We start from the raw sequence: 12,676 nt of genomic DNA, 5'->3' as shown, positions 1-12,676 counted from the left end.
AGGCCGGATTTGTAGCCGGCCAACCCGCATTCTGGCCTCCAGTGCGTCTCCTCGGGCGCGGATCATGGCACACCTACAAATGTGGTGTCCCCGGTTTCGCCAGCATAGCCAGTGCGGCTATTCCACCTCGCCGCACTGCAGGGCTACGGGACCATTCAACCTGGTAAGGTTGGCAGGCCTCGGTGCTCAAGAGCGCTGTCTCCTTCACGTCCGGTTTTTCGGTGCCACCTCCACGTCACCAGCCCTCCGGTGGCAGCTCCCTGCACCAGGCTGTCTTCCGTCTTCTCTCTTCCAGTTGCTCCACCTGTCCACGCTGTCAGAGCCTTCCTCTCCTCCACCGCAGCCAGTGTCTGAACATGTCTGCCTGCCCAGCGCTGTCTGAAACTGTCTGTGCCTGCGCCAAGCGTGTCTGAGTTGCCTGCCTGCCCAGCGCTGTCGTAGCGCCTGCCTGCCAGCGCGTCTGAACTGTCTGCTGCCAGCGCATGTCTGGCTGCCTCCTTGCCAGCGCTGTCCGTCGTCGTTCCAGAGGCAGCCAGAGCCGTCCAGCCAGACCAGCCAGAGCCGTCCAGCCAGACCAGCCAGAGCCGTCCAGCCAGGACCAGCCAGAGCCCGCCCAGCCAGGACAGCCAGAGCCGCCCAAGCCAGAGGAACCGCCAGAAGCGCCCAGCCAGGACAGCCAGAGCCGCCCAGCACAGACAGCCAGAAGCCGCCAGCCAGACCAGCCAGCAGCCGCCGCCAAGCCAGGGACCAGCCAGAGCCCCCAGCCAGGACCAGCCAGACCGGCCAGCCAGGATCCGCCAGAGCCGGCCAGCCAGGATCCGCCAGAGCCGGCCAGCCAGGATCCGCCAGAGCCGGCCAGCCAGGATCCGCCCCTCAGCCCGGTGCTGCCCCTCAGTCCGGTGCTGCCCCTCAGTCCGGAGCTGACCCTCAGTCCGGAGCTGCCCCTCAGTCCGGAGCTGCCCCTTAATCCAATGGGGTTTATATGGAGGGTGGTCATTGGGAGGAGGCCAAGGAAGCGGGGTTTGACTATGGTGGGGTGGGGACCACGACCAGCGCCAGAGCCGCCACCGTGGACAGACGCCCACCCAGACCCTCCCCTAGACTTTATGCTGGTGCGCCCAGAGTTCACACCTTAAGGGGGGGGTTATGCCACGTTCCTGACCTCTTTTTCCTTTTTCTTGTATTTATTTAGTTGGTCAGGGCGTGAGTTGGGGTGGGTTGTCTATGTGTTAATTTCTATGTTGGGGTTTTGTGTTCGGCCTGGTATGATTCTCAATCAGAGGCAGCTGTCAATCGTTGTCCCTGATTGAGAATCATACTTAGGCAGCCGGGGTTCACGTGTGTGTTTGTGGGTGTTTGTTCTTGTGTCAGTGTTCCGCCACACAGGACTGTCACGGTAGTTATTTTGTATTGCATATTGGTTTTGTTAATTATTAAATCACTATGGAAACTAGCCACTCTGCGTATTGGTCCGATCCGTCTCGCCTCTCCTCGTCCGAGGAGGAGGATTACGACTGCCGTTACAGTGTGTGTCTATATGTGAGTGTCTGTAATACTTGTCTAAGGAGGTGCATGGCTTTTGAGTATAGTAGGTGTGCACATGTGCTGCTATATCTATTTGCCATTCTTTGAGTTTACATGTCTGAACTGTTACAAGTGTACATGTCTGTGAGTGTGTGTTATACAATATGTATAATGCATAATATGTCTCTTTCACTCTGTGTGTGACTGTGTGCTTGTAGGGAAGAGGGGAACTGTGTGAAGGGCATCATGATTATATTTGACATGCTACTGGCAGCCACCACGAGGTTTCGAGAGCTGAACCTCCAGAGAGAGGAGTATGTCTGTCTGAAAGCCATGATCCTTCTCAACTCCAGTAAGTCAAATTATCAGTACTTCTGTACAGTGACATGTGGTGAGATCGGAGGCTGGGTAGGCACTGGCTATTATCAAAGCCAGATTTACTCACAAATAAACCTTGATGAAGCCCAAGTTCACCATACAACAGATAGCTCCAACATCCAGTGACATAGGCTATTAACCGAAATTGACAAACAATTTTCACTAAATGTAAATACAGTACCACTGTAGCCAAGATACACAAGCAATAGACTCTGATGGTGGCATATTTCATATCATCCGACAAAATGTATAACCAATAGGTGGCACTAAAATACCAATATAAGCACACATTTAATCCGAGTAGTTTGCAATGCAAACTCCTTAGCCTTTCAGAATGGATATACAATTCTTCCAATGAACCGCATGCATCATGCACATACACTCATGATAATAATAATAATAATATTATGTGAAATATTATTATACACACACATCTAACGAAATGTCCATATCAACAATCGAAATGACTGAAAAATGCAGTTCAAAAGATTAAAAGTGTCTCATCAAAACAAAATTCTAGCTTGATAAATCAAATGCATCAAAGGGATGTTGTCTAGTTTCATGTTCATTCAACAGTAGCCTAACCCGCAAATTGTATTTAGGCTTAACTTTACTTGTAAATGAGGTCCATTCATCTGTCCTTCAGGGTGAACCTCTCTGTGACAGCGTTGCAGGGCCAAGGATGACAAAATGATCAAACCTAGCTTTCATTTGAAAGCTACTATTGTCCAAAATGTTGTAAAACAGTCCTCATCTGTGATCGGCTGTCTGCTCTGGGTTGCTGTGTCTGTTAAGCTGAATGTGGTGCATTCGATCAGATGATTTTCTGTTCCTTCCTCTGATGAAGGTCAGGAAGCAGAGCTATTGCTCTCCTTCTGAATTATACCAAGATTTCCTTAGAAATCCAACTCAAATTGTTTGAGGTGCAGTATATTACCTACAGTGGGGAGAACAAGTATTTGATACACTGCCGATTTTGCAGGTTTTCCTACTTACAAAGCATGTAGAGGTCTGTAATTTTTATCATAGGTACACTTCAAACTATGAGAGACGGAATCTAAAACAAAAATCAGAAAAATCACATTGTATATTTAAGTAATTAATTTGCATTTTTTGCATGACAATAAGTTAATTTAATACATCAGAAAGCAAACTTATATTTGTACAGAAACTTTGTTTGCAATTACAGAGATCATACGTCTCCAGTGTTGAGGCTCTTGATATTTGCACACACTGCAGCAGGGATTTTGGCCCACTCCTCCCTAACAGACTTCTCCAGATCCTTCAGGTTTCGGGTGTCGCTGGGCCAATACGAGTTTCAGTTCATCCAAGATTTTCTATTGGCTAGGTCTGGAGACTGGCTACCACTCCAGGACCTTGAGAGCTTCTTACGGAGCCACTCCTTAGTTGCCATGGCTGTGTGCTTCGTGTCGTTGTACTCTGTGAAGACACCAACGCACACCCCATCTTCAATGCTCTTACTGATGGGAAGGAGGATGTTGCCAAATCTCGCAATACAGGCCCCATCCATCCTCCCCTCAATACGTGCAAGCGTCCGCCCTTTGCAGAAAAGCATTCCCCAAAGAATGATGTTTCCACCTCCATGCTTCACGTTGGGATGGTGTTCTGTGGGGTGTACTCATACTTTTCTTCTCTCACAAACACGGCGAGTGGATTTAACCAAGAAAGCTCTATTTTATGTCGTCATCAGACCAACATGAACCTTCTCCCAGTTCTCTCTCTGGATCATCACAGATGGTCATTGGCAAACTTCAGACAGGCCTGGACATGCACTGGCTTAAGCAGGGACCTTGCGTGCGCTGCAGGGATTTTAATCCATGACGCGTAGTGTTTACTAATGGTTTCTTGAGACTGTGTCCCAGCTCTCTTCAGGTCATTGACCAGGTCCTGCCGTGTAGTTCTGGCTGATCCCTCACCTTCTTCATGATCATGATGCCCCACGAGGTGAAATCTTGCATGGAGCCCCAGACCGAGGTGATTACCGTCATCTTAAACTTCTTCCAATTTCTAATAATTGCGCCAACAGTTGTTTCCTTCTCACCAAGCTGCTTGCCTATTTGCCTGTAGCCCATCCCAGCCTTGTGCAGGTCTACAATTTTATCCCTGATGTCCTTACACAGCTCTCTGGTCTTGCCATTGGGAGAGGTGGAATCTGTTGATGAGTGTGTGACAGGTGTCTTTCTATAAGGTAACGAGTTCCAACAACAGGATGCAGTTTAAACAGGTAATGAGTGGAGAACAGAGAGGCTTTCTTAAAAGAAAAAACTAACATGTTGTAGAGCCGGAATTCTTACTGGTTGGTAGGTGATCAAATACTTATGTCATGCAATAAAATGCAAATTAATTARTTAAAAATCATACAATGTGATTTTCTGGATTTTTGTTTTAGATTCCGTCTCTCACAGTTGAAGTGTACCTATGATAAAAAATTACAGACCTCTACATGCTTTGTAAGTAGGAAAACCTGCAAAATCGGCAGTGTATCAAATACTTGTTCTCCCCACTGTATATGTGAGGTTGTTTTTGCTAGCTAGCTAGCGTTGTTCAGTTCAAAGGATGTGAGTGTAGGTTCAATCAATCAATCAAATGTATTTATAAAGCCCTTCTTACATCAGCTGACAAAGTGCTGTACAGAAACCCAGCCTAAAACCCAAAACAGCAAGCAATGCAGGTGCAGAAGCACGGTGGCTAGGAACAACTTCATAGACCGGAACCTAGGAAGAAACCTAGAGAGGATCCAGGCTATGAGGGGTGGGCCAGTCCTCTTCTGGCTGTGCCAGGTGGAGATTATAACAGAACATGGCCAAGATGTTCAAAAATTCATAGATGACCAGCAGAGTCAAATAATAATAATCACAGTGGTTGTAGAGGGTGCAACAGGTCAGCACCTCAGGAGTAAATGTCAGTTGGCTTTTCATATCCGATCATTCAGAGTATCTCTACCACTCTTGCTGTCTCTAGAGAGTTGAACACAGCAGGTCTGGGACAAGGTAGCACATCCGGTGAACAGGTCAGGGTTCCATAGCCGCAGGCAGAACAGTTGAAACTGGAGCAGCAGCACGACCAGGTGGACTGGGAACAGCAAGGAGTCATCAGGCCAGGTAGTTCTGATGCATGGTCCTAGGGCTAAGGTCCTCCGAGAGAAAGGAAGAAAGAGAAAAAGTGAGAGAGAGAGAATTAGAGAGAGCATACTTAACCTCTCTGGGATAGGTAGAGCCAGGGAAAATGCAGAGCGCCAAATTCAAATAAAATTCTATAAAAATCAAACTTTCATTAAATCACACATGTAAGATACCAAATTAAAGCTACACTCGTTGTGAATCCAGCCAACATGTCAGATTTCAAAAAGGCTTTTCGGCGAAAGCATAAGATGCTATTATCTGATGATAGCACAACAGTAAACAAAGAGAGTGTAGCATATTTCAACCCTGCAGGCGCAACACAAAACGCAGAAATAAAATATAAATCATGCCTTACCTTTGACGAGCTCCTTTTGTTGGCACTCCAATATGTCCCATAAACATCACAAATGTTCCTTTTGTTCAATTAATTCCGTCCATATATATCCAAAATGTCCATTTATTTGGCGCGTTTGATCCAGAAAAAAACAGCTTCCAATTTGCGCAACGTCACTACAAAATGTCTCAAAAGTTACGTGTAAACTTTGCCAAAACATTTCAAACTACTTTTGTAATACAACTTTAGGTATTTTTAAACGTTAATAATCGATCAAATTGAAGACGGGACAATCTGTTTTCAATACAGGAGGACAACAAACTAACGCTACTTTTCTAGTCTTGCGCAACTCTCAAACAGTACACATAACTTTACACTGATTCAAGATGGCCGTACTTCTTCATTGCATAAAGGAATAACCTCAACCAATTTCCAAAGTCTGGTGACATCCATTGGAAGCGGTAGGAACTGCAAACAAGTCCCTTAGAAATCTCATATCCCAATGAAAACTCATTGAACAGACAGTGACCTAAAAAACAACAACATCTGAATGGTTAGTCCTCAGGGTTTTGCCTGCTACATAAGTTCTGTTATACTCACAGACATGATTCAAACAGTTTTAGAAACTTCAGAGTGTTTTCTATCAAAATCCACTACTAATAATATGCATATCTTATATTCTGGGGATGAGTAGAAGGAAGTTGAAATTGGGCACGCTATTTATCCAAAAGTGAAAATGCTGCCCCCTATCCTAGAGAAGTAAAATTCACACAGGACACCAGATAAGACAGGAGAAATACTCCAGATATAACAGACTGACCCTAGCCCCCGACACAAACTATCACAGCATAAATACTAGAGTGAGTTTCTTGTAAAGCAGCACAAATAATAGTGAGTTTCCTGTAAACAAAATATATTATATTCTTTCTCTTTTAGCCAGGTAAAAATGTATTACTATTGTAACCAGTTCTTTATGTCCATTACATACAAGACATATTTCATGTAGTCCTCATTATATCCTGTTTTATTCCGACAAAAAAGGATGAAGGAAAAAGGAACATAGATTCTAACGGCCGCTAATGACTTCCACTAAAAGTGAGTTTTAGGCATCACACTACCCATAAAGTCACACTTAAGTTTGACTTACAATCGACCCTGACACAGCCATGGCACGATAGCCAAGAATACATGCAGTACTGACAATCCAGAACGACCCACACACTTTTTGTTTTTATTCCAGGGTCATTGCTCTATCACCTCAGCTGTTTTACACCTCGGCCTATATCATTAGGATCAAGAATATAAAAGGTAGTGTAAATAGCTTATATAGAATAATAAACTGGGTCGCTCGAGCCCTGAACGCTGACGGCTGAGAGGCGTGGTACATCAGATTGTACACCACGGGCACGACAAAGCACCAATATTTACCGCTCTAACTACGCCGACAACCAGCCTCAATAGCAATAAGGCACCTCAGGGGTTTGTGGTATACTGCCTACACACCACAGCCAAGGCCTGCATCCTAGCACGCCGTGTTGCGTCGTGCGTAGAACAGCCCCCAGACACGGCATATTGGCCATTGTTTGTAGGACATTGTTTTTGCACCAGCAACAGTCATATTTATTACCATGGAGCTGCCCAAAATCACAGCTGGCAAGAAGGATGAGGAAATCCGCCCACTCCCATGCTTCACAGAATTCGGAGAACCCTTTATGGACGGGCAAGAGGCAGGATAACTTGAGGCCGTTGCTCCCGGCGCTTGGTGCAGGCGTTCGACAGATGGAGAAGCCCTGCTCGATCCAGACCAGGGACGGAAGGTTGCCATCATTGACTTCGAAATCGTAGTATTAGGCACTGCGGCCGCAGATACCCCCAGCGACGAAGGTGCAGGAAGATCAGGCTCCAGGACGGCAAAACTATTTGTTGTTTGTATCTGCTCTCGTTGGGAGTGTAGACGGCTTTGCGGGAGTCCGCAGTCTTCGGCTTCCATGGCTCGTGTTATGCGATCATCATTGATTGCCGGGCTCCTTCGACTCTGCTATCAGACGGGGGAGCTCCGGGCAACACCGGCAAGTCGGATAACGACAAACGACAAGGCGGCGATGCATCCAACAAGCGTGAATGTCGTCCAGTCACCAGCATAGAAAATGTAAACATTCCACTCTGTGTTTTCCCCAGTTTCTTACGTAGGCTGGAGACCTGCGTGATCAAGGAAGCCACCTTAAGCCTATAATTCTCGGCAAGTAGACCATTCCCGCATTGGAGTGATCCGGTTTGTCCCGAAACAAAGCGTAGTAGATTTATCTTCTACAGTGCTTGAACCGTTCATTTATTTCTCCAGACAAAGAGGGTTCCATTGCAAGACTTTGTTAGCTTGATGGCTAGCAGCTTAGCGTCCCTGTCAAGCAGGTTTACACCTGTTTGTTAAGCGGGATTCCGGGACAAGAAATAGCGGCCCTAGCTGTTAAAAGCTAACCGCGTCGAGGAATCCACGCAAGAACAATTTCGATATTCGTATTTAATGAATATAGGTTTAAGCCACGACTCGGTGAAACATAAGATATTACAGTTTTTAATGTCCTGTTGGTAGGATAGTCTCGACCGTAGATCATAGAGTTTGTTTTCCAGTGATTACACGTTAGCCAATAGAACTGATGGTATTGGCAATTTACTGACTAGCCTCCGATTCTTCACAAGCCACCCCGACCTTCTCCCTCTGTATCTCTGCCTTTTCTTCACACAAATTACGGGGATTTGGGGCTGGTCTCCGGAAAGCAGTATATCCTTCGCTTCGGACTCATAAAAAAAAATCTCTGTCAATTTCGAGATGAGTAAACACTGTTTTGAAGTCCAGAAGCGCTTTTCGGTCATAAGAGATGGTAGCAGCAACTTTAAATTACTGCACAACTTGTACTACGTTAGCCTAATATGATCCAATATTGCTAGCGATCCTCGGGAACAACCACACGGACGTGACAGGAAAGGAAGGTAAACTAACGATGCAATGGAATGAATCAAAATGTAAGGAAACGAACACTAAAACCCGTGACAGTTATAAATGTACTTTATTTGAGTATACGGCTCAAATCGGTCTTATGTAGCAACATTTGAAATTGTTTTTTACATTGGATAAAAGTAGAGACTCAGAGCTGTACAATTGTATGTCATACACTACAGTTGAGGAACAATGGGAAAGTAATTCTGCTTTGAAAGTTGATAAACTTGTAAAAACTCACTTTTGAGAAAATGGCCTTTGAATGTTTTGGTAAACATATTGGAGAGCTCTTCTTTGTCTACACATCTTCGTCATCTCTCGCATGTCTTATTTGACTCGTCGTTGTTCTGAAATGTTTATTGCTTGCCTACATTTTACTCCCTCCTCTATGCTTAATATAACACACATACATTAATTATTAATTTCCGTCGCCTATCCTGACGTGAAGTTTGTTCTATAGAAAGTATTTGACTCTGATGTGTCCCACAGAAAGTATTTGACTCTAGCCAAAAAATTAAGGAAATTAGAAGGGGGGGGGGGGGGGTCGGCAAGACGATTTTCTTTCTTGCCGTAATTCTACCCCCCACAGAAAGCAAAATTAGAGTATAAAGAAACATAAACATTTATTTTAGAAACATTTTGTAACATTTGAGGAAAATAAAAGATAATACACAAATATTATCACACAATAACATCACAGAAAGTTAAGTTTGTTAACAAACATTAAATATGAAGTTCATTAACTTGCTTGGCCATGCTGCAGGAGATAACTGTTTGTATGCAATATTTGCTTTGTGGACATCACCAGACAGATGATGCTCAGTTTTGTGATGAAACAAAGGTATGTGTAAAGAAATTTGTGTGGTATGTGTGACTGTTCTCTTTTTGTTGTCACGGCCTTATTGTATATGTGGCGTATGAACGAATGGGTTATAGAGCAAACAACGCAATTATCACAACATAGGTTGATTTTACCCACATACCGCTACTGACCGTCAGATTTGTGACCTGTTTCAGGAAACTAGGCATATGTCGCGGGTCACTACTTCACAGGAGAGCCATTTGAACGCAATGTTTTAAATCAAATGTTTTTTGGCAGAAATGCCTTCTGGAACATGTGAACTTTCATGTGCCTTAAAACTTCTTACGGCTAGGTGTTCCGCTAGCAGCTATTTTCCAGCCAAAAAGAGAAGTCACAAAAAGCAGAAATGTAGATAAAATGAATCACTAACCTTTGATCATCTTCATCAGATGGCACTCATAGGACTTCATGTTACACAATATACTTATGTTTTGTTCGATAAAGTTCATATTTATATCCAAAATCTCAGTTTACATTGGCGCGTTATGGTCAGTAATGTTGTGCCTCGAAAACATCCGGCGAGTTTTCAGAGCCACATCAATTTACAGAAATACTCATCATAAACTTTGATAAAAGAGACAAGTGTTATGCACAGAATTAAAGATATACTTCTCCTTAATGCAACCGCTGTGTCAGATTTCAAAGAAACTTTACGGAAAAAGCACACCATGCAATAATCTGAGTACAGCGCTCAGACACAAAAACAAGCCATACAGGTACCCGCCATGTTGTGGAGTCAACAGAAGTCAGAAATAGCATTATAAATATTCACTTACCTTTGATGATCTTCATCAGAATGCACTCCCAGGAATCCCAGTTCCACAATAAATGTTTGATTTGTTCGATAAAGTCCATCATTTATGTCCAAATACCTCCTTTTTGTTCGCGCGTTTAGGTCACAAATCCAAACTCACGAGGCGCGGGCAAGTCCAGGCGAAAGTTCAGACAAAGTCCAAACAGTTATATAAGTTCGTAGAAACATGTCAAACGATGTATAGAATCAATCTTTAGGATGTTAACATAAATCTTCAATAATGTTTCAACCGGAGAATTCCTTTGTCTTTAGAAATGCAATGCAGGTCGCTCTCACAGCCACGCGCGTGACCAGCTCATGGCACTCTGCCAGACATCTGGTTGAAACGGCTCTCATTCTCTCCTCCTTCACAGTAAAAGCCTCAAACAAGGTTCTAAAGACTGATGACATCTAGTGGAAGCCGTTGGAAGTCCAATATGACCCCATAGACACTGTATATTAGAAAGGCAATGAGTTGAAAAACTACAAACCTCAGATTTCCCACTTCCTGGTTGGATTGTTCAGGTTTTCATATGAGTTCTGTTATACTCACAGACATCATTCAAACAGTTTTAGAAACTTCAGAGTGTTCTATCCAAATCTACTAATAATATGCATATATTAGCTTCTGGGCCTGAGTAGCAGGAAGTTTACTCTGAGCACGCTTTTCTTCCGAACGTGAAAATGCTGCCCCCTCTCCCAAACAGGTTATTAACAACTACTGATTTCCACCACAGAGTTACGGCAAGTCAGCACAAAGACAACAGGAACATCGCTATTCCATCACTATTTCATCACTATTTCAACTTAAACATCATCAAATCAACAAGACTATATATACAGTACCAGTCAAAAGTTTGGACACACCTACTCATTCAAGGGTTTTTCTTTATTTTCTACATTGTAGAATAATAGTGAAGACCTCAAAACGATGAAATAACACATATGGAATCATGTATTAACCAAAAAAGTGTTAAACAAATTAAAAATATATTTTATATTTGAGATTCTTCAAAGTAGCCATGCTTTACCTTGATGACAGCTTTGCACACTCTTGGCATGTTTTGTAAACTCATGCTTAAGTTCAAGGTCTAAATACGCATAGAGAGAAAAGTGCATAAAAAGGGAATTATGTTCCATTTACATACACTTAACTCGGGTCGGAATTCCCCCCTAAATGAAAAGTCAGTTTACATGTGGTCTATGTTTGTGTCCACCTGTAGACATATGCTCTACCTCTCTGGAGATGGCAGAGGATCTGGAGAGCAGGGGGAAGCTGCAGCTTCTGTTGGACTCAGTGACAGATGCCCTGGTGTGGGCCATCTCCAAACAAGGCCTGTCCTTCCAGCTGCAGTCAGCCCGCCTGGCCCATCTCCTCATGTTGCTCTCAGACATCCGCCACGTCAGGTAGACTACAGCTACAGCTATGTATCATTAGCAGCAAAAAGAGCCTGCATTAAGAGTCAGTTACTTAGTTACTATCTGTTCAGACATTCATCAACACTTTTTTGGATCAAAGTGGCACGCTTGTATGTTTTTAGTTGTTTGTCAAAACTACATGTCCATGCTCCTCCTCTCCACTGTCTCATTAGTGGCAAAGGCATGAAGCACCTCTCCGGCATGAAGAATAATAATATTGTGCAGGTCTCCGACCTGCTCTTGGAAATGCTCACCCACAGAAGCCGTATGTCCGCACCTCATGACCCCTCTAATCACGACCTCACCGTGCTCCCAGCAACCCAAGCCCCTGCCCCTACCCAGGTTCCAGCCTCTGCTGTGGACCCCCAGTTCCAGCCACATTCCCTACAGCCACCATCCCAAACACTTGAGAGCAGTAAGTAAGCCAAACACTTGAGAGCAGTAAGTAACTCATGAAGTTGGGTTAGCCACTGAAGACGTAGAATGTACATTTACCAATACTCCATGAATCATAATCCGATGTGTTCTCCTTCTCCAGGTACATCCACCCAGGGTGCTGGCCAGCTGAATACCTCAGTGAGAGGGATAGTGACAGAATACAGCGTGGGACAGTGGGGCATGGGTGGAGACTTCCTGACACTGTAAAGCACCCTACAGGGGTGACTGGACTGAAAGAGAGTGTCACGTTCCTGACCTGTTTTCTCTTGTGTTGTATGTGTTTATTGGTCAGGGCGTGAGTTTTGGGTGGGCAGTCTATGTTTTCTGTTTCTATGTTGGTTTTGGGTTGCCTGGTATGGCTCTCAATCAGAGGCAGGTTTTTGACGTTTCCTCTGATTGAGAGTCATATTAAGGTAGGTTGTTCTCACTGTTTGTTTGTGGGTGGTTGTCTCCTGTGTCTGTATGTATGTTCGTGCCACACGGGACTGTAGCGTTTGTTTGTAGTCGTGTACCTGTTCGTGCGTTCTTCACGTTATATGTAAGTTCGTGTCCAGGTCTGTTTTCATCGTTTATTTGTTTTGTAGTTTATTCAAGTATAGTTTGTTTTCTGTCTTCGTTGTTTTGTCGAGTCTTAAATAAATCATGTCATCATACCTCGCTGCACATTGGTCTTCAGATCCCTCTCTCCTCTCCTCGTCTGAGGAGGAGGAGGATTTAGAGTATCGTTACAGAGAGGCCAGACTAGCACTAGGACAAGTGATGGATCTGACCGAAGTCCACTCTCTGGGAC

At 44.2% G+C, this 12,676-nt stretch overlaps 1 protein-coding gene across 1 annotated transcript in view; it reads left to right on the top strand.

Moving 5' to 3' along the window:
• The window catches only part of LOC111963348 (estrogen receptor beta-like), a 37,737-nt gene extending 25,279 nt beyond the window's left edge, over positions 1-12,458 (top strand). The window contains exons 6-9 of the mRNA XM_023986717.2: positions 1,743-1,876; positions 11,253-11,436; positions 11,622-11,863; positions 11,987-12,458. Coding sequence (XP_023842485.1) covers positions 1,743-1,876; positions 11,253-11,436; positions 11,622-11,863; positions 11,987-12,093 — 667 coding nt within the window. The 3' untranslated portion in view covers positions 12,094-12,458. The remainder of the gene's footprint in view (positions 1-1,742; positions 1,877-11,252; positions 11,437-11,621; positions 11,864-11,986) is intronic.
• Positions 12,459-12,676: the final 218 nt, after the last annotated feature.

This window comes from Salvelinus sp. IW2-2015, linkage group LG4q.2 (genome assembly GCF_002910315.2).
Source record: "Salvelinus sp. IW2-2015 linkage group LG4q.2, ASM291031v2, whole genome shotgun sequence".
In the NCBI taxonomy this organism is placed as follows: domain Eukaryota; kingdom Metazoa; phylum Chordata; class Actinopteri; order Salmoniformes; family Salmonidae; genus Salvelinus; species Salvelinus sp. IW2-2015.
The sequence above is the reverse complement of the archived record's forward strand: the minus strand, read 5'-3'. Positions and strand labels throughout refer to the sequence as shown.